General features: G+C 39.5%; 1 protein-coding gene and 1 pseudogene across 2 annotated transcripts in view; one reads left to right on the top strand and one right to left on the bottom strand.

The window, feature by feature from the left end:
- The window catches only part of CACHD1 (cache domain containing 1), a gene marked incomplete at both ends in the record, with an annotated part of 197494 nt that overhangs the window by 12048 nt on the left and 166303 nt on the right, over positions 1-19143 (top strand). The window contains 2 exon segments of the mRNA XM_084242212.1: positions 18726-18789; positions 18792-18811. Coding sequence (XP_084098338.1) covers positions 18726-18789; positions 18792-18811 — 84 coding nt within the window.
- On the bottom strand, positions 2572-2744 carry LOC311176343 (DNA-directed RNA polymerases I, II, and III subunit RPABC4-like; annotated as a pseudogene). Its single transcript has one exon. The product of its transcript is annotated as a DNA-directed RNA polymerases I, II, and III subunit RPABC4-like (transcript).

Genomic DNA, 19143 nt, shown 5'->3' with positions numbered 1-19143 from the left:
TAGTGGTGCAGGCGGTTGAGCTCCGCGCTGTGAAGCTGTCGGAAGCCTCTGCAGCGCTGGTTCAATTCCGGCCGGCTGGCGAGGGTCCCATATGGCTCAGCAGACCTCTCCTGTCGCGCCCACTGCTCCCCTCAGCAGTGTATTTTGTCAGTCTGCCTGTTCTGTTCCCCACTCTGTCTCTGGTGAATCCTCTCACCCTCCTGCGCATCTGGCCTTTACCCGGTTCTTGTGTAAATGAATAAATAAAATCTTTAAAAAATAAATAAATAAATGAAAAAACATCTAGAGCCAACTCCAAATACAATAATGGACTCCTGCAGTAATGCTGTAAGTGTATTCCCCCCCCATTGAGTTACTTTATTGAATTATTTTAGATTTACTAATAATAAAATATGGATTTTTTCTCTATGCAGATAGCAGTGCTCTCTTTTTAATGTGGCTTTGAAATTTTAGAACCATACTTACCTGGCTGGGGAAATACCATGATCATGAAAGTGTTTTTCCGAGGTGTACTGACTGCTGTGATTGACCAAATAGGAAATAGTGGCAAGTAGCCACTACATAATTGGTGGTGGTAGAGGACTGTGTTCACACTCTCCCGGGGAAAAAGAAAAGAAATTTTAGAACTAAGTCCTTGTGAAGTGCATCAGACATTTTTAAATTATATTTAAAAAATTGTAAAATGTACATAACATGAAGCTTTCTTTTTTGTCATTTTTAAGAGTACAGTTATACCTCATTGTGTTCATTTTCAATTTTAATGCATCCAGCCATCACCACCATCTATCTGCAAAACTTTTTCATCTTTCCAAATTGCACTCTGTCCATTAAACAAAAACTCCCATTCTCCCTTCCCTTCAGTCCCTAGAAACCACTATTTACTTTCTGTTTCTGAATGTAATTACTCTAGGCTCCTCATAAAAGTGGGATTATATGATTTTTGTCCTTTTGCACTACTTTATTTCACTTAGCATAATGTGCTCAGGATTCATCCTTTTGGCATCAATCAAATTTCCTTCCTTTTCTAGCCTTTTGAAGGCTGAATTGTGTATGTTTGTCCTGTCATCAATTGATAGACATTTGGATTTGGTTGCTTTCACCATTGTTTGGTGTTTTGTGTTTTTTTTTTTCCTTAACATTAACCTAAAAATTGGGGGTTAGTAGAAAGTTGTCACGAGGAGATATCATATTTAATGGGCCTCCTCTGTCTAAACAGGACAGGGTCAAGAAGAAACATAGCAGGATTACAAAATTGTGAAAGTCCTTATAGGAAAACCTGGATGAAGGAAGCACTCTTGAAAAAGCTGAGCATTGTGGTGCTTTGTATAGCACATAATACATTTATAGGTTGGTAGTAGAAATACAGGGTTGCTTTATGGCATAGATAATGTTTTAAAATTTGGAGACACACATAGCTATAGCTACTAATAAAGTTGGGCTATATCTAATCTTCAGAATGGTTATTAAGGAGGTTATTTGTTGTGGAACAGATGGCATATAGGTAGGAACATCAATTCCATATCACTAAAATCAAGGCAAAAAAGTTTTAAACATTTATCTAATAATTCACCATTAACCAGTCCCTATTGTTCTGAAAGCAGAATATTTTACTTTAATGAATGATAACACCTGGGAATACCAGCCTAAATTGTCTATTCCACCAAACCTGAGGTTGATTTTACCATACAGAAAACAACCATTAGAAAGTCTTTTTGCGGGCCTCCCCGGTGGCGCAGCGGTTGAGCGCTGGGTTGCGAAGCTGCCCGCGGCCTCTGCGGCGCCAGTTTGATCCCCGGCTGCTCCCCGGCCACCGGAGGAGGGTCCCACATGGTGCGCAGACCTCTCCTGCCGCCCGCTGCTCCCCTCAGCAGTGTACTTCGGTCCTTCTGCCTGTTCTGCTCCCCGCTCTGACTCTGGTGAATTCTCTCACCCTCCCGTGCTTCTGACTGTACTCAGTGCTTGTATAAACAAAACAAACAAACAAACAAATAAATAAATAAAACATGCCTCTATTTAAAAAAAAAAAAAAAGAAAGTCTTTTTGCTCTCTGCCAAGGCAATTTAAAAACATCAAGCATATAACTGCAAATGTAGAAAGGCCTACACCAAGTAACAAATGAGCAATATAACTCAAATGATGTACGCATGCTGACAGGAAAGACATTGTTTACTCTATACAAAACAATGTTACAGTTTACAAACACTTGGCAATGTAAAACAGTGGTTTCCAAGTGTTACTCAGACCATTAGAGCACCCTAGAAATCTTCATTTTTTAATAAGGACCCCAAATAATTCTAGGTTTTGATTGAAAGTGTGGTTTGGGGAAGTAGTTTTAGTTTTCATGTGTGTCAGATTACATATGCAATAAAATTAAATTATAAATCATGTAATTGCACACACAAAAAATTCTTTCTACAAAGTATTGACCTCTAAATACAATGTGGTTTTTAAATAAAATGAAGTCGCATGCATATTGTTATGTTCTTGAAGTATGCTAATAAAAACTCTTTAATGAGAAACAGCAACATTAAGTACAAATACAAAAGAAGACATTCCTCTGAATCCCAAGTGTCATCGAGAATCAAAAACCACCAATCTTTTAGTCCTTTTCTTGTACATTATTCTGAATTCACATTCTCTGCACCTGATTGGATCATGGATTTTATTTCATTTTCTGTGTGACATTCTTTTCAGATATGTTACTGGCTGCTGCTTTGGGGGTTGAAGTCCTTCTGAGTGTCCATTGTTAGTTCCCTCAGATCACAACCTGCCAATTCCCTCCCTGTGAAACACAGTGAAGCTTCTTACCTTTCCAGATCACTTATACCATTGATTTACTGTAATAGTATTACTGTGAACATGAGTGCACAAATATTGGGGTCCCTGCTTCCACTTCTTTTAAGTAACACAAGTGGAATTAATAGATCATGAATGATGTTAAATTTTTTGAGGAATGGCCATGCTGTTTTCCATAGTGGCTACACCATTTTATATTCCCAACAGCAATGCACAAGAATCCTAAGTTCTCTGCATCCTTGTAAGCATTTATTTTCTTTTTTAAAAAACCTAGTAATCATCCTAATGAATGTGAAAATGTACATATTGGGTGTAAAATGATTTTGATAAATACTAGTTATGTAATAACCACAACCACAAACAGTTTCACCACCACCAAAATTTCTCTGATGCTACTTTTTTGCAGTCAGTTCCTCCTACCCCAGCCTAGAAGCCCCTGGGATAGTTTCCATCTCTGTAGTCTTACCTCACTTAGAATATCACACAAATGGATGCATTATAGTATGCAGTTTAAGTCTGGCTTTTTAAATTTACCATAATGCATTTGAGCTTCATTCAAGTTGTGTTATTTTATCGATTCACCATGATAGAATATAAAAAATATGAGAGGTCCTCGGTAGTCTTCTTTATATTTACAGATATTCCTTGTTGATTATTTATGAAAGGCAGTCAAAATCTTACCTTAGGTGTTTTGTAATTTCTGGCAAGTTCTTTCCCTCCCCCCACCCCACTTCAAGGCCTCATTTTTTTTTTCTCATTTTATAGATAGAAAAATAATACCTGCATCAATCCTGGATTAAGGGTGACAGTGCATGTATGTCATAGACTCTGTCATCATCATCTCTGATTCCATTAGGATGTTTTGAATTAAAAGATAATTGATGGTGTCCTGTTACACGTATGAGTATCTGGGACTGCTTAATCTGCTTAGTTAGAGGAAAATCTCTAAATATAGAAGGAAAATCTAACACTAACTTTCTGTGATGTAATTTTAGTTTGGAATTGGCTATCTCTAATTGCTTTTTTGACTGTGTCTATTTCAGGGTGAGAAATGCCACTTTAGAGTGTGTTATTAAACGGCCTTTATTTCGTTCATTTAGTGTTTTTGTTTTTTTTTCTGTGGGACCCTCGCCTGTGGCCAGGGAACGAACCTGCACCGCAGAGGCTGCAGGGCAGCCTCACAGCCCAGCGCTCAACTGCTGCACCACCAGGGGAGGCCCTTGCTCATTTAGTTTTTGAAACTAAATGATAGTTGACTTATTTTCAAATGAATAACTACAAATTTTATTGGATTTTTTTAAAAGATTTATTTATTTATTTATTTATTTATTTATTTATACAAGCACTGGGTATAGTCAGAAGCGTGGGAGGGTGAGAGAATTCACCAGAGCCAGGGCGGGGAACAGAACAGGCAGACTGATGAAATACACTGCTGAGGGGAGCAGCGGGCACGCCAGGAGAGGTCTGGGCGCCATGTGGGACACTCACTGGTGGCCAGGAATCAAACTGGCGCTGCAGAGGCTGCGGGCAGCTTTGCAGCCCAGCGCTCAACCGCTGTGCCACCAGGGGAGGCCCAAATTTTATTGGATCTTAAGAAATGATATTTGAGAGGTTTATAGTTACAAAAACAAGTACCATCTATTTTGGACAAAGTTATTAATAATTCACTGTATAAGAAATCTCCTTATGACATAGCAAAATATTACCAAAGTGGTGAAGTGTGAAAAGGTTTTCTTTAAGTTCACCCTCAAAAAACTTGTCTTTTATTTGATCTGATTCAAGAGTTATAGGACTTGAATGTAATAGTGAATTTCTTGTTAAATTTTCATTAAACATAACCATTCATAAATTATTGAAGTAAAGGCCTAAGGTACCACTTTCCAAAATATTTCACATTGAATTGAAAAACAGAAGCCTGCTAACATAAATCCATTATTCCTCCATCTATTCTTTCAAAACACTTCAAATGTACATGAAACTATCAAGCAGCATGCCTTATTCCATGACTTTAGGTATCTTCCATTTCACTAGAATTTGAATTTTACCCCTTGTTTTCTGATGCAAATAGGTTCAAAATTTTGCATAGTGAGACATTGCACTATTCTTAGTTTTATCATCACATTAATTCTATAAATGTATCTTTCCTCAAAACATTCACATCACTAAGGAACTAAGTAGTCCTTCATTTCACATATATTTAATATCTACTACTGGCCAGGCATTCTTGTAAATGTTGAAGACAATCAATAAAATGCAGTCTTGCTTTCCTGGGATGGACATTCTACTGGGGAGATTAGTAAGCAGTCTGGGAACAGCAGGAGATGAGGTTCTGTTCAAGGAAATTATGGGAGTGCAGTGGTCAAGACTTGCTTGATGGATGCTGAAGGGTCACGTGGCCTGCAGGAATTGTTTGAGGGATTAACTCTTTTCAGACTAGTCTCTTCCAAACTGCATTTCTTATTTATGGTATTTTTTAAAGAAGACTCCAAGTGGTCTGCAAATTATTGTATGTCCCTCTTATTCCACATGTTTCCTACAAACCCTAACTTGGATTTTTTTTCCCCCTTTTTTTCCCAGCCAAACTGCCAGCCCTCCTAACATTTATCCCATTGTCCAGTCTCCTGGGACAGTCCTATTAGGAAAGGCACTGCTTACAAATTACCTCCTTGTAGGCTCTGTGGATGTGCTTTTGAAGGTGGAGTGAGTCTTTCAAACTACTAGCCATTTTAAAGTAGTCCAGAAGCCTTCCCCAACAATTGCAAGAGATGTGAACAGCTCCAACTATCCTCAGTTTACAGTCTGGCTTCCAAAGCTCATTTCCAAGTCTGTTGTTTGGAACAGCATTCACCCAGAGGGGTTTTAAAAGCAGACCTAGTCAGTTCTCAGGCCAACTCACAAAAGCCTCTTAGAGAAACTCAGATGTTAATTCAAGCTTTCTCCCTATCCTCTGGGCCTCAGGTTCCTCACTGTTGAAAAGGAAGGGGAGGAGGATGTGCATTCATGATTATTGTAGGGTTAAGTAAGAGAAAGTCTGTGAGAACATCTGGCACAACTGCCAGGGTTCTCATGAAGGGATAGGCTTTTCTTTACATGAAGGGAGATGTTGCTGGATCTAAGGGTTTGATGCTCTACCCTTCACTTCTGGGTTTTGAGCAACAATCAGGGTCCTGGATGTGGATAGAGGTTGCATAGGCTGCATCTCATGTTATTAAAACAGGGAAAAAGGAGGTATTCTAATATAAATATTATTAAATATCACTAATTGAGCACTTAATATGTACTAAACCCAGGTTAAGGTATTAGCCACTATTATTTCAATTAGATATACCTTAACGGACCAAGTTTATTATGAAAATGTTTTCCTAATCACCTTGGCCAAAGGAAGTCCTTCAGGTACAAATGACTATCTCAGCCCTGCCCATTTTTTCCCCTCTCATTTCCTCTCTCATTTAGTTCCTTTCTATAGATCAAGAATAACAATATGAGGACATTTTTGTCAGTCACTAAATGATTTCAGCAAAAAGGAAGATGCTTCTCAAATTCCCAAAGGGCAGAACAGCCTTGTCTCTGGTACTGACTGGGCCTGGTTTTCTTCTTGAAATGTCTCTCTGTGATGTTATAACTTAAAAGATGGAGGGCTGTTTGATCCAAGCCCAGGATTTGTTGGCTACAGGGTTTTTGTTAATAGAAAACACTCATGCACCTCTAGGGGGGAGAAATTAAAGCACATACTTCTTCCTCTTTGACCTTCGAACCCTTGCCATTTACATCAAACACTCACTGGGAGAGAAGGCTAAATTAATAATCTGTGATAGCTCCCACTCTAACAAGCCTCACTTTAAACTTGGCATTTTCTCCTCAAGCTGATGAGTTTCCATCTTCTCAGAGGTTTGTGTGCCCTTCAGACATGGGAGGGGAGAGACTGCCCTTTGTGGGAGGTGCTGTACTTTGCTATCACACTGCCCTCCAGTCAGTGAATTTCAAAAATATTTTGCTTCCCAAGAACAATTGCAGAGTGGATGCACAAAGGCTGAGTGACTTGGCTTCCAGCCTCAATCACTTTATCTGTAAAATGGGGAATACTAGCAAAAGAGGGTGGTGACAACCAACTGAAACCATGGATATAAAAGTACTTTATGAGACTTTTCAGGGAAGGTCAGCAACTGCTGGAGGAAGTACACATGCGGGCCAACAGCTTCTCTTTCAACATGTGGGACTGAAAGCTCCTGTACATTAATTTCCAACTCTGCGGGATCCTTGTGTAAAAATTAAAAGATGAAATCTAGGAAAACTTGCTCACTAACTTTTAAACAATAAAATACACCTATTGGTCTCAATAGAGACCAGTATGATATGACTGTAGTATGAAGAATGCCTTAGATGTGTTCATTCTGCTTTAGGGCTTGGGCATTCTGCTTTATTGCTTTCAAATAAATGGTTCAGACTATACATGTTCAATTAATAAATAAATATTCAACACAGTAACACAAAGCAGTGGGAAATGTCCATATCTTCAATGACTGCCCCTCTTTTTATTATAATAAAAAATAATAGTGAGACACTAGCTTTGCTGTGTTAAAAATCATATAATGGACTTGATTTCCATAAAAACATCTTAATTTTCATTCTTGATCGGACATAGTTTGAGAATCTGGAATTCTTAAACGTTTCTCCATAAATTTTGAAGGATTGGGCTTTTTAAAAGAAGTTTGGAGTCAACATTGAAGAGAAATAGTATTTTTTTCATCTGGGTAGAGTATTCCTTTGGGAGGAGGAGGACTGAAAAAGATAGTTGGTGGCTGCAGTATAAACAGCCTGCATTTGGACCTCGTTTTCATCTTGGTGAAAGGACACTGAAATTTTCTGTTGCTTGAAGAATAAGGGCGTTTTTATAACTAGTGGAGAATACAGGGCAGCACAGCCTTTACTCTGATCCCATGGAGCTGGGTTCAGCCATTGTTTTCTTAGAATAGGTCTTTGACCTGCACCTCTGGCCTCCCTGTCCCCTTTCTTAGTCTTTATCCAGTATGTGCCTTTGGACGCCACCAGATGGATCCTGGCTACAAGTCTCACCAGGCTTATCTCAGGAACGAGTTTCTTGCTTATCACATCCCTTTTTTTTTTTTTTTATTATAGAGGCATGTTTTATTTATTTATTTATTTGTTTGTTTTGTTTATACATGCACTGGGTACAGTCAGAGCACGGGAGGGTGAGAGAATTCACCAGAGCCAGAGCGGGGAGCAGAGCAGGCAGAAGGACCGAAGTACACTGCTGAGGGGAGCAGCGGGCTGCAGGAGAGGTCTGCGCGCCATGTGGGACCCTCCTCCTGTGGCCGGGGAGCAGCCGGGGATTGAACGGGCACCGCAGAGGCCGCGGGCAGCTTCGCAACCCAGCGCTCAACCACTGCGCCACCTGGGAGGCCCTCACATCCCTTCTTGAAGGGACCTTCCTCTGTTCTGAAATCTTTCCTCATAAGCCACACAGGACCACCAAGTTACCTTTTGTAGATCACCTGCAAATGTCCAGCCATACCATGCTGGTACTTCACTTAGCTTATTTTTTACTGTCAGCATAGATGTAAAAGGCAGCACTGCTACTGGGACTTCTGGTGTACTGAACAGTTATTTGCTTTTGGGAACAAATGCTATCATCGGGTCCACTTTGTGTTAGTTCAATACTGGTGAGTCGCAGAGGGCGTTGTGGTATAAGAGAACTCTGGGTTTGTCCTTGAGGACTCATCTTTGATATTTTCTTCTCTATAAAGTCTTCTGTTTTCTCACACCTGAGTTTGGGTTGAGAACTGCTCCTTTGTGACCCTTAGAACTCTGTATTTGCCCTTGTAAGCAATTTACAGGTAGCAACTAAGCTGCTTTCCCTGAATCCTCAGGACCCATAGTGCCCAGGATGAGAGTTGGCCCTCTTTTAAGTGATGAATAAATGATGGATGAGCAAATTTGAGAGCAAAGACCTGGAACTCCATCTTAATCTCTCTTAATCTTTCTTCATCTATAAAATGGGAGTAAGTCATACTTAACTTCATGGAGCTGTTCTTATACCAAATGATATATGGCTCTCAAGATCTCTGTGAATTACATATTATGAGTTCAGAGTACTTTTTGAATGAAAGATTTGTTTTATCCTCTATATGTCTAAGTAAATAAAAGCTCATTCCCTTTTATTACTATGGCTGGACTGGCTCTTTGTATAATTTTATTCTCCAGGAGGAAATAATCATGAAGAAATAATGTGAAAAGCTTAATCATTCATTAATCCAATGATGGGCCCATCAGTGGTGTAATAACTTAAATACATAGCTGGGCACTGCACTTATACTATTACATAATCTGAGAAAATGTATCATAATTTTATTGGAAAATTACTTATTACCTTTGGTACTTACTACTTCCAGAGATTTGAGGAGCAGTTACAAAAGGGCACATTACTGCACAGGGAATTGTTATGACTTCTACAAAGGGAGGAATATTGCACATGGGTTGTGGCCCACAGCTGGGCAATGTGAGAAGGCAAGTGCAGGAGAGGAGTTGTGTGGATGCCACTTGCTCACTCAACCCTGGAGCTGCAGCAGCCACCCTGGACAGCTTTGTCTAGACCGTCATTTCCCCAGGGAATTACCAAGGAGGCGGGAGGCCCCCTGCCTCTAATTTTAAGTTTTCCCTCCTCCCTGCCACATACACCTTTTCTCCTCCCTGCTGTGGATTTAAACACATTTTGTGGAGCTAATTTAGTGAGCTTGTGGTCCTCATAATCTCCTTAGAGAAGTGTATGCACACTAAGGGGACGTATTTAATAGACACGGCTGCCTCTGTGAAAGAATGCTTTGTGGAAGGGAGCCTTTGTGTATTTCTCCATCTCTCAGCAGTTCCTGGGGCGCTTCCCAAGTCTCCCCTGACACCAAATGGCAAAGCTGGGAAGGACCTGCTCCAGAATAATGGGAGGGAGGGAGCTGAACTGTGGAATGCTGAGACCCTTGGTCAGACCAGAGCATCTTAACTTTTTCTCTTCTTCTTACCCCCAGCTGGGGATTTTGCATTTTCAATGAGGGCCTCACCACCCTGAGCTCTAGTGAAAGTGGATCACTTTAAGCCTGCAACAATAGTGGCTTCTTATTCTCTTTAGTCAAAGCTTTAGATAACTTTTCTTTTAGACCAGGTAGGGGTTTGTAAAGTGGTCTGTGGCGCTAGGGCTTTGCTTGCTAAGACAGATGAAATTTTCTCATCTTTTCCAGCAATCTTTCTCTGCTTGCTCTTAATTTGAAGAGATTTTTTGACATGCATATTTGTGGACAAGTTAAAGCTGTATTAGTGACATATCTTAAGTGGTCTCAGAGAGGATTTACTTATATAGGATGGCAAGTCTCATGTTTCCAAACAACAACGTCCCAAAACTCTGTTAGACAAAGGATTTACACTTTCTTCCCCCTTAGTCAAAGTGAAAGCAGCTTTTTTACCTACTAGTGGAATCACAAGGATTATGCCTGATATGGTTTCTTAAACTGCTAAGGAAGGAAGAAAAAAGTCTCATAAGGACATCCTTCTCCTGGTAAGTACGATTTCTCAAGTGGCACATGTTTGAGGAGAGTGCCGTATATACTCTAGACACTGTGCTAAGGGTTAGAGAGTTCTGTTTCTAATGCAGACTGTTCATGACCCCAGAGAGAGTAAGGAATTTGTCCAATTTGAAAGTCACAAAGTGGAAGAGATTGACATTGAAATTGTCAGCTTCTAAGGCTTAGATTAATTGATTGATTTTGCCTTTAATGAGCCCTCCCTGAATATTTTCTGCATAAACCTTGTATCTTGGTATAGGGGGCTCTAGACAATATGGGAGTGGGTTACAGGAGAGATGGCATTAACTGTACCTCAGTCAACAGGAAATAGGTACAGATCCAGTGGTTAAAGACACATCTGTTTAGTTCATTCCTTTGTCTTAAGTTGGCATACATGGTAAACCAGCCCCTCCCCTGCTTGGAAAGAATGAGATATTTATATTTATACACACACACACACACACACACACAGAGAGAGAATATTATATATATATGTAATTGAAAAAGGGAAATGGATGTAAATGTAAATTGTTTCTGTATACCCCTGGGGGAGGGAGGGGAGGGATTGGAGAATAAAAAGAAAAAGTAAGAAAACCTGAAGATAGTGTTGGTAGTATATGGCATTTATCCTATATCCTGAATTCCTTCCTGATGCTGTCTTAGGAAAAGCTCATATATGTAATCTAAATTTATCTCTTCTTGGCCTTCTCTGTTGAAACAGATAAAATGGCTGCTGTTGTTAGTCATATAGTCTCTTTATATATTTGAAAAACTCTTAAATTCTCCATTAACTTCCAACCAATTTACCATACAAAAGGGTGTGTCCCAGTGTATTTGATCTGTCTGCCTGGATGGAGGTTGGTGGAAGGACTTTGTCCCATCCCTCAGTTGTTGATTTGGGGGAGAGATGGGAAGATACACCTAGGCTGAAAGAAAGGCAGTTCTTTACTTCACTTGACAGACCTAACAGAATTTGCTTTTTTTTTTTTTTTAAATCCACTTGGAACCTGAGTTGCTGTAATGAGTTTACAAAGGGCCCTTTGCATCGAAATCCTCAAATTTCTTCACCTCAACTCTATTTCCCCCCTTTTTTTCCCTACAAGTTTATGGCAGGGTCTCCCCTTTATGCATTTTTCCTGGGTTTTCTTTCACAAGGAAATAGAACAAAAGTTGGAAAACTGAAACAAATTAAACAACGACAAAAAAAAAAAAAAACCAACATGTATGGACTTCTTTCCCTCTTTGTTGGCTGAGACCTTGGTAGCTATATTTCAGTTTTACTATAATATATTTGAATAGCTTTGAGTACACTGCCAAAGGCAAGAGGGCACTTAATACCTTTGCATTTTATAATGATTTGTTTGCCAACCTGGCTGATGTCCCAGACAATGCATCCTAGAACTTGGGTGGTTGTGAAAGTGACTTGATATTTGGTGCTCGTTAGAACTACTTTAGCCATAACCTTTGAAATGTGTGATATATATTACTCCAGCAAATAGCTGAAGATTTATTAATGATATTAGGAGTTTGCACAATTGTCTTACCTTATTCTTACTGAAAATATTTCATTGCACTTTAGCAAATTATAATTATTAAATTTAGCCAGTCTGTACTATCTTAAGAGGAGGTGTACTTAGGAGTCAAGAGAAATGTAGCAGTCTTTGAGGTAGGAAACCATATTGCACATCTGCCAGTGTACAGAGTTCCTCACTTAGCCTCTTTGTCTCCAGTATCCTCCTGTAATCTAGTAGTTACCCTTCCAAGTCTAATTTACTTGGATTATGTGCTGACTCAACATATTCTCAGTCTTGTAGCCAAAGGCATCACATTTAGGTGCCTGTCATACTTGAAAATTACAACTTGCAAAATTCACTGACTGAGCAAGAATCTTAATAGTGTAGGTGGTGCTCTGCGACTTGAGAACAAGAATCTGTTAGAGAGGTGAAGTAAATCAAAATTTACAGCTGGGCCAAAGTTGCAAAGCTTTATTTGTGGGTCAGTTTATGGGTCAATGAAATCACATGACTCAGACTACCTTTCTGTGGGATAGTCGTGCATGGAAGCCCAATTTCCTCAAAAAACTAGGTTTTCCTTAGAAGTTGCCTCAAAAAAAAAATGAGAGAGAGAGAGAGCTTTGCCTAAGTGGTTTCCTGTCCTTAAGGTTTCCATGGAGAGAGCATTTTCAAGATTAAAGGACTTTAGCTGTCATTTTTAACCTAAGGGGTCTTAAGATTTATGTTTTAAAGCAGGGTAGACATTTAGTGCTCTCCTCCCCACCCCCCATCATGTGTTTATTTGTTTGAACAAGTTTACTTTTTATTCCAAGAGTGATCAGTCCATTGTCTACCGATTAGTTAATTAGCTTTGCAGTAAAGAGTGAGAAAGAGAAATAACTTGATTATATAGTACCTCTGTCCCCAACATGAAGGTGGAAATTTATTCTTTCTTTCAGCCCAAAATGCTGCAGGTCTTTAGCCCATCATGATCTTTGGATCATCCATTCATTCAACCTGCATTTTTCTAACCCTATTGTGTGCTCCACTGTGCCTTGCATGGCCCCGGCAGGCCCAGCATGTACTTATTGTGCTAGTAAGCTGGGCAGAATCTAAGAGTCATTCTTAGCTGTGAGATTTCACTTTCATAATTAGAGCCAGCACTGGTTGGCAAGGAAAATAGGAATGAGCAGAGGAGACCCTTAGCTAGGAAGACTGAAGAGGTTTCAAAGTCCGGTGAAATTAATGTAATGGTTATTTGAAATGAGGTTATTTGGAGTCATGTAGTTCAGAAAAAACATACCTGAGAAAAAGCCTGGAATCAGCAGACTTAAACCCTGACTTCTGTTTGTCTGAGGCGCCCCAGCTCTTAGTGAATAGGTCAACCCCTGATAAGAAAATTAAATAACAGCAGAATGCACTGAGATCTCAACAGGGTACAGGGGAACTTACAGGGAGCACCTCAAACCCTTTGACAGATCATGAAGAATTTTTCCTTTCTTCAGATAAATCTTCCTGATTCTTCTAAAATTGATGGAATATACCCATCAACAACACAGTGGTGTACCTTTAGAGTGGTAATGGACAATGAAGCCAGTAGTCAGGTAGGCAGAGAGAGGAAAGATAGGGACTAGTAGCATCTAGACAGTGACTCATGAAACTTTTAAACTCATGTGCAGGACCAAATACAATGCCTGGGACAGCATTCCAGTTTGGCGCATGGAAACTATTCATTTCTACTCATTATTTTCTCACCCTGTGAAAGTGAAACTCTTGTTTCAGAAAACATTAGGTTTACGTCTGTGTTTGATTGCATTTTTACAGTAATGTCATATATTCCTTTTATCACTGTCTTCCTGAGATTTCAAGTTACCAAATGTGGGCCTCCCTGGTGGCGCAGGCAGTTGGGCTCAGCGCTGTGAAGCTGTCCACAGCCTCTGCAGTGCAGATTCCATCCCCCCTGGCGGCAGAGCAACCCACATGGTGAAGCAGACCTCTCCTGTCTCGCCCACTGCTCCCCTCAGCAGTGTATTATTTCAGTCAGACCGCCGGTTCTGTTCTCCCCTCTATCTCTGGTGAATCCTCTCACCCTCCCGCACATCTGGTCTCTACCCCGGTTCTTGTATAAATAAATCTTTTTTAAAAAAGTTACCAAATGTTTATTTTCATGTGGAAAGGAACCATTGAAGTAAATTTCCTCACTTTAAAGAAGGAGACTCTGAAGCTCAGAGAATAGGGGCTTCTGACCCACATTTGCTCAGGTGATAATGAGGCCTAGACTAAAAGCCCTCCCCTGGCTTTAAATCCAGGGTACTTTTGCCACGCTAAACCACCTCTCTGTATCTAAAACATGAAGCAAGGTAGATTCCCATGCCCCTGAAATTTTGCTTGTAGAGTTTACTACTTGAGTTCAAATGTTTTGATTTTCTGATTCCTTGATTCCTGGTTAGGAGCTGCAGCTCCGTTGTTGATTGTGTCATGTGTTCATGAGTAAGGGTTCAACTACTGTGGGGATGGTTTAAAACAGTGCAGCAGTGGTTTATGTTCATGTATATAAATAAGATCATTTCTCTTTCTCCCCAACTTATAGAATGGAGGAATGCCTCAAAAAGTATGAAATGTTTTATTTTACTCAGCTTATTAAGGTAACTTCATTTCCCAGTTAGCTTGGGGTTCACATTCCTGGAAGTAATTCTGACCAGCTCAGGACTGGATGGCATCCCGATCAAGTGACCCCAGCATGCTATATTGGCTGTCTCCAGGAGTCTTCATCTTTCTGGAAATTATGACAAGCCTCTTGACAGGGTGTTTTACCAGCTGCCTTTGGTGCAACTGGCCAGTTTTCCCAGACTGAATGGTATTTATCAGATCAAAAGGCTTGACCATTCCCTCATTTTTTAATAAGGCTGATTTTTGCCAGGCTTTTTTTTTTTTTTTTTTTGAACCATTGCCTTGTCGGTGCACGTCTATAAAAATTACAATTTAATAATGGACTGATACTCTTTCATAGTCAATTGCCATTGTGTTCAAAAACAATTGAGTATATAACAAAATACAAAAACTCATTGGCAGAAGAGAAGTCACAGAGGGATTTGCCACATACACTGCAGCATGCTCAATTTTAGAGAGCCCAGCAGAACTTTGCCTGAGAGTTTGTACTACGGTTGTCTACTTGGGAGAGGGTAAAACACAGGGGTTCTTATTCTGGGCTCGACAGAATTCAGAATTCAGGGAACCCATGAACTTCATAAACAAAAAAAATAACTTGTAATGCAAACCTCAAATGGAATTTTAGCATATCTTTTCATTATGATGCAGACAACACATCCTAATAGTATTAGCAAGACCTGTGTCTTTGTCACTGAAACAAAGATGGTCCATAACTTGCAGGTATCACAGGTAATTTGAAATAACAAGATTCTCATTACTTTAAAATTATAGTCATTGTTAGACACATTGCTGAATCTTGTTGATTAATGAATTAATAAAGAAGCACATATTACTAGATCATAACTTTCAAAAAACATTTTTTAGTTGTGATTCTTTATAATCCTTGTTTCAGATACTTAAACCATGATGCTAACAAGACCACGTGCTTCATTACAATGTCCCTGAGCTCTGTGACACACAGAAAATTAAGAATCTCCAGATAGGTTGCTATAAGGATCCTTCATCTTGGTGTGCACATATTTCTTGTTTGGCTCCTATCTTCTAGGGGTTGATGTGACTTTCCTCTTTGTTGAGACATTAGCGTCTCAACTTATGACTTCCAGTTGGTCACATCAGGGGAAGACAGGCATGAAGAAGTCACCATCATTCCAGCAGGCTTTAGCTGGGTAATGACTTAAGTCAGTTTTTAAAAATGTCACACCTCTGTTTGGGGCATTAATTTTCAATTAGGATGTTAAGGGATTCAGGGTTGATTGTGTTCCCCAAGGAGGGGTGTCAGGGCAAAGAAGGTCATGGTCAGGAATGCAGAGTAGTCCTGTCCACTCCTTCCTCTTCAATGGTACTTCCATATGCATTCATGGGAGAGTTCCTTGTGAGAAAGGCAACATTCAACGGCATGTCAGCTTGCTAGAAACCCCAGAGATGCTCATTTTCTTCACATTGACTTACTTGAAATGCCAGCTTTAAAAAGCTCCAGCAATGCATCTGGGGTGAAATCCCACACCATTGACTGGCTTGGTAGCTCCCTATTTTGATATGCATGAGTTTCTTCTCTGCCAGCTTGAAGTCCTGGGTTTCTGTCCACTTTCAGAAATTGCTTCTGATCACAATCCACTGGCCATTATTAATAATATCATCCCAACTAACTGCACGGGAGCTGGGGTATTTCGGAGAGTGCTTAGGATGTCCAGTAGTTGACATACATGTCTGCTTCATCATGGTATGCTTTTCATCAGCCAAAAGTGTTCAGCATTGTATCTTCAGCATTATCTATGCTTATTATGTATGTTCTAAATAGTATCCTCGACTGGGCATGTAAACAAACCAAACAAAACCCATAATTGAATTTTCATAACATCCAGTATCACAATTCGTACACTAATTATAACTAGCCAATTCCAATGAAGACAGTGCATTTGTTAGAATCCTTCTATAATTGAGCTTACAAATTAAGATTCTCTCCCCTCTCTCCATTTAAATAATTAAGGTAGACAGTGCAATGAGCACACTACTATTGCATTTTTTTAGGGAAAACAAAAGGAAAATAGTGAGTTATGACTAGAATATAAAGATGGTTTGTCTGGTCTAACTGTATTTCTTGCTTCTCATACAGTTCACAACCTTGTGTACCAGCTCCATCTTTATTTAATGTGTTGTTGCTCTTGGGATAAAACCAACTTCACTCATCATGACCAGAGGCCTTCAAGTCTGGTTAGTAGCTGTATTCATGGGTTTGATTTAGTCCAGGTTCACTACCTCTTTGAACTGAGTTATGCATTTTTGTGTTGATGCCTTCAGCAGTTAATTCCATGTTTTAACTACTTTTTCTGTAAGAAAACTATCAAAATGACTTCTAGAAATTCTGTTTCTGGCAAAAATTATTTCTGGGGGAATAACGTCTGGTGTTTTGTGCCCATAAAGGCCAAATCATAATAAACATACATAAACACTTTGAAAGCTCGCCTACCAGTATCGTTATCCTAGATTAGGCACACTTTCCCTGAAAGATGGAGAAGGCTGAATATTCCACTTTCTGTAGTTTGATGAAAAAGAAATAAATGTGACTTCCAGTTAAAAGCCATCAGGTCTATCTTATTTTTAATAAGAGAGCTGATCCTGTCAAGGCATCAGTGTAGATTTTGAGAGGAAATGGGCAGCATGTGTGAAGTAACAGGAGAGAAATCATGGACCATGGTGGCCCAGACGCCTCTTTACTGGTGCTGCTTAAAATAAACATAGTGACTTAATGACAGGGAAAAGGTTAAGAACTCAGGTGTCATTATTAGGTGTTCTTTTTTTTTTCTTTCATGTTCTAGTCTATGGAAATTATCCAAGTAACAAGTTGAATATAAATAATATAGAGCTGAACTCACTTTAATAATAAAGTCAGTCCCGGGCCTCCCCTGGTGGCGCAGGCGGTTGAGTGCCGCGCTGTGAGGCTGTCCGCAGCCTCTGCAGCGCCGGTTCAATCCCAGCCAGCCACGAGGGTCCCACATGGCGTGGCAGACCTCTCCTGTCACGCCTGCTGCTCTCCTCAACAGTGTATTTCATCAGTCTGCCTGTTCTGTTCCTCGCTCTGTCTCTGGTGGATCCTCTCACCCTCACCCTCCTGTACATCTGGCCTGTACCCCGGTTCTTGTTTAAATAAATAAATAAATAGATAAATAAATAAATAAATAAATAAATCTTTAAAAAAATAATAAAGTCAGTCTGTTTGGAGATGTTTATTTACTTCTTTAAATCTAAGAAAAAGAAGTAGCAAAATACTTCCTCAGTTTGAATAGAGAAGATATATAGCCCACCAAACAGGGCAGAGAGCGTTCCAAGTAGGCGCCTTTGCCACAGTGGAGCTGTGGATGTAGCCTGCAATGTACACTTCATAGCTGTCTTATTTGAGCAAATCCTCTTGAGCCCTAAAATTGATTTGTTGTATTGCTTCCACGTTTTTTGCCAACAGTTATTTAGACAGAGCTGAAACATATTAAACACAGGTTGAGTTCCCCATTGTCCTGTCTGGCACTCAGTTTCCATCCACAGTGTATACTGGTGTACATTAGATCACTAAGGGGCTCATTATTACTGAATTCCAGCCAGGACTTCATTTCCTAACACATGTGCTTACCTAGTATTGCTTGTAGGCCTTAAACTCTGCTTTTCCCGTGTGTGTGTGTGTGTGTGTGTGTGTGTGTGTGTGTGTGTTGTTTGCAGAGACTTAATTATAGCAAGAAATCTATATATTACTATTTTTTTTTCTATTACACATTCCCTTATGTTGAAGCAATTTCAGGTTAAAGAGGAGAATACTACAGAGATAGTATTCTCTGTCTAGTTAATATCAAAATTGGGGTGAAGTAGAATGGGAAGGAGAGGTAAAAATTTGTTGAAAGTAAAAGAATAAGAACAAAGTTAACTACAATGAAAACCCCTTAACCTGTACTTTTCCCAAATTCAATCGAAAGCCTTAAAACTGACCACTGAATTATGGAAACTGAAAGACTTTGGCTCATTGCATTAAAGTACTTTCCCCATTTTGGGTGCACTGATTTCCCTGTATTCCTTGGTGTTGGTGGGAAAACTTGGTCAAAAAGGATAATTACTTTTTTATTTAGTTGCATGCTCTTCAAAAGGCAACTACAAGTATTCATTAATTTCCATCTGATAGAGCTGAACTTTTTTTGTGGCTAAACAATTGAAACAGGAAATGACCCGAGATACAGTTTCCATGACACCCTGTCACTTGGATCCAGTTTTCCAGAAGATGAAAGACAAAGCTGGCTTTTGATAGTGAGTAACTAATTGGACTGGCTGATAGTGGGAGTTTTTTAATGTGAAAAATAAAGGAGAAAAAACTGGAACAGCTGTGTTTTGGTACAGTTGTCTAATCCCCAGATAAAACACTCCAAGGACATTGAAATTGAATAGTGCCTTTAGTTAAGGAGAAAAATCTAAAATCTGTCAAAGCACTGGTCTATGTTAGAGAAAATACAGAATATATTTATGTGGAAAAACGAGCAACAACAAAAAAGAAAAATTTTGCCAGAGCCAAGATACTAAATGATGCCTTTTAGGAGTCATCTTTGTTCATATAAAATATGATTTCATATTTTTAAAATGTC

Source organism: Talpa europaea, assembly GCF_964194135.1.
Source record: "Talpa europaea genome assembly, chromosome: 9".
Taxonomy (NCBI): domain Eukaryota; kingdom Metazoa; phylum Chordata; class Mammalia; order Eulipotyphla; family Talpidae; genus Talpa; species Talpa europaea.
Note: the sequence above shows the minus strand (reverse complement) of the source record. Positions and strands in the feature narration are given on the sequence as shown.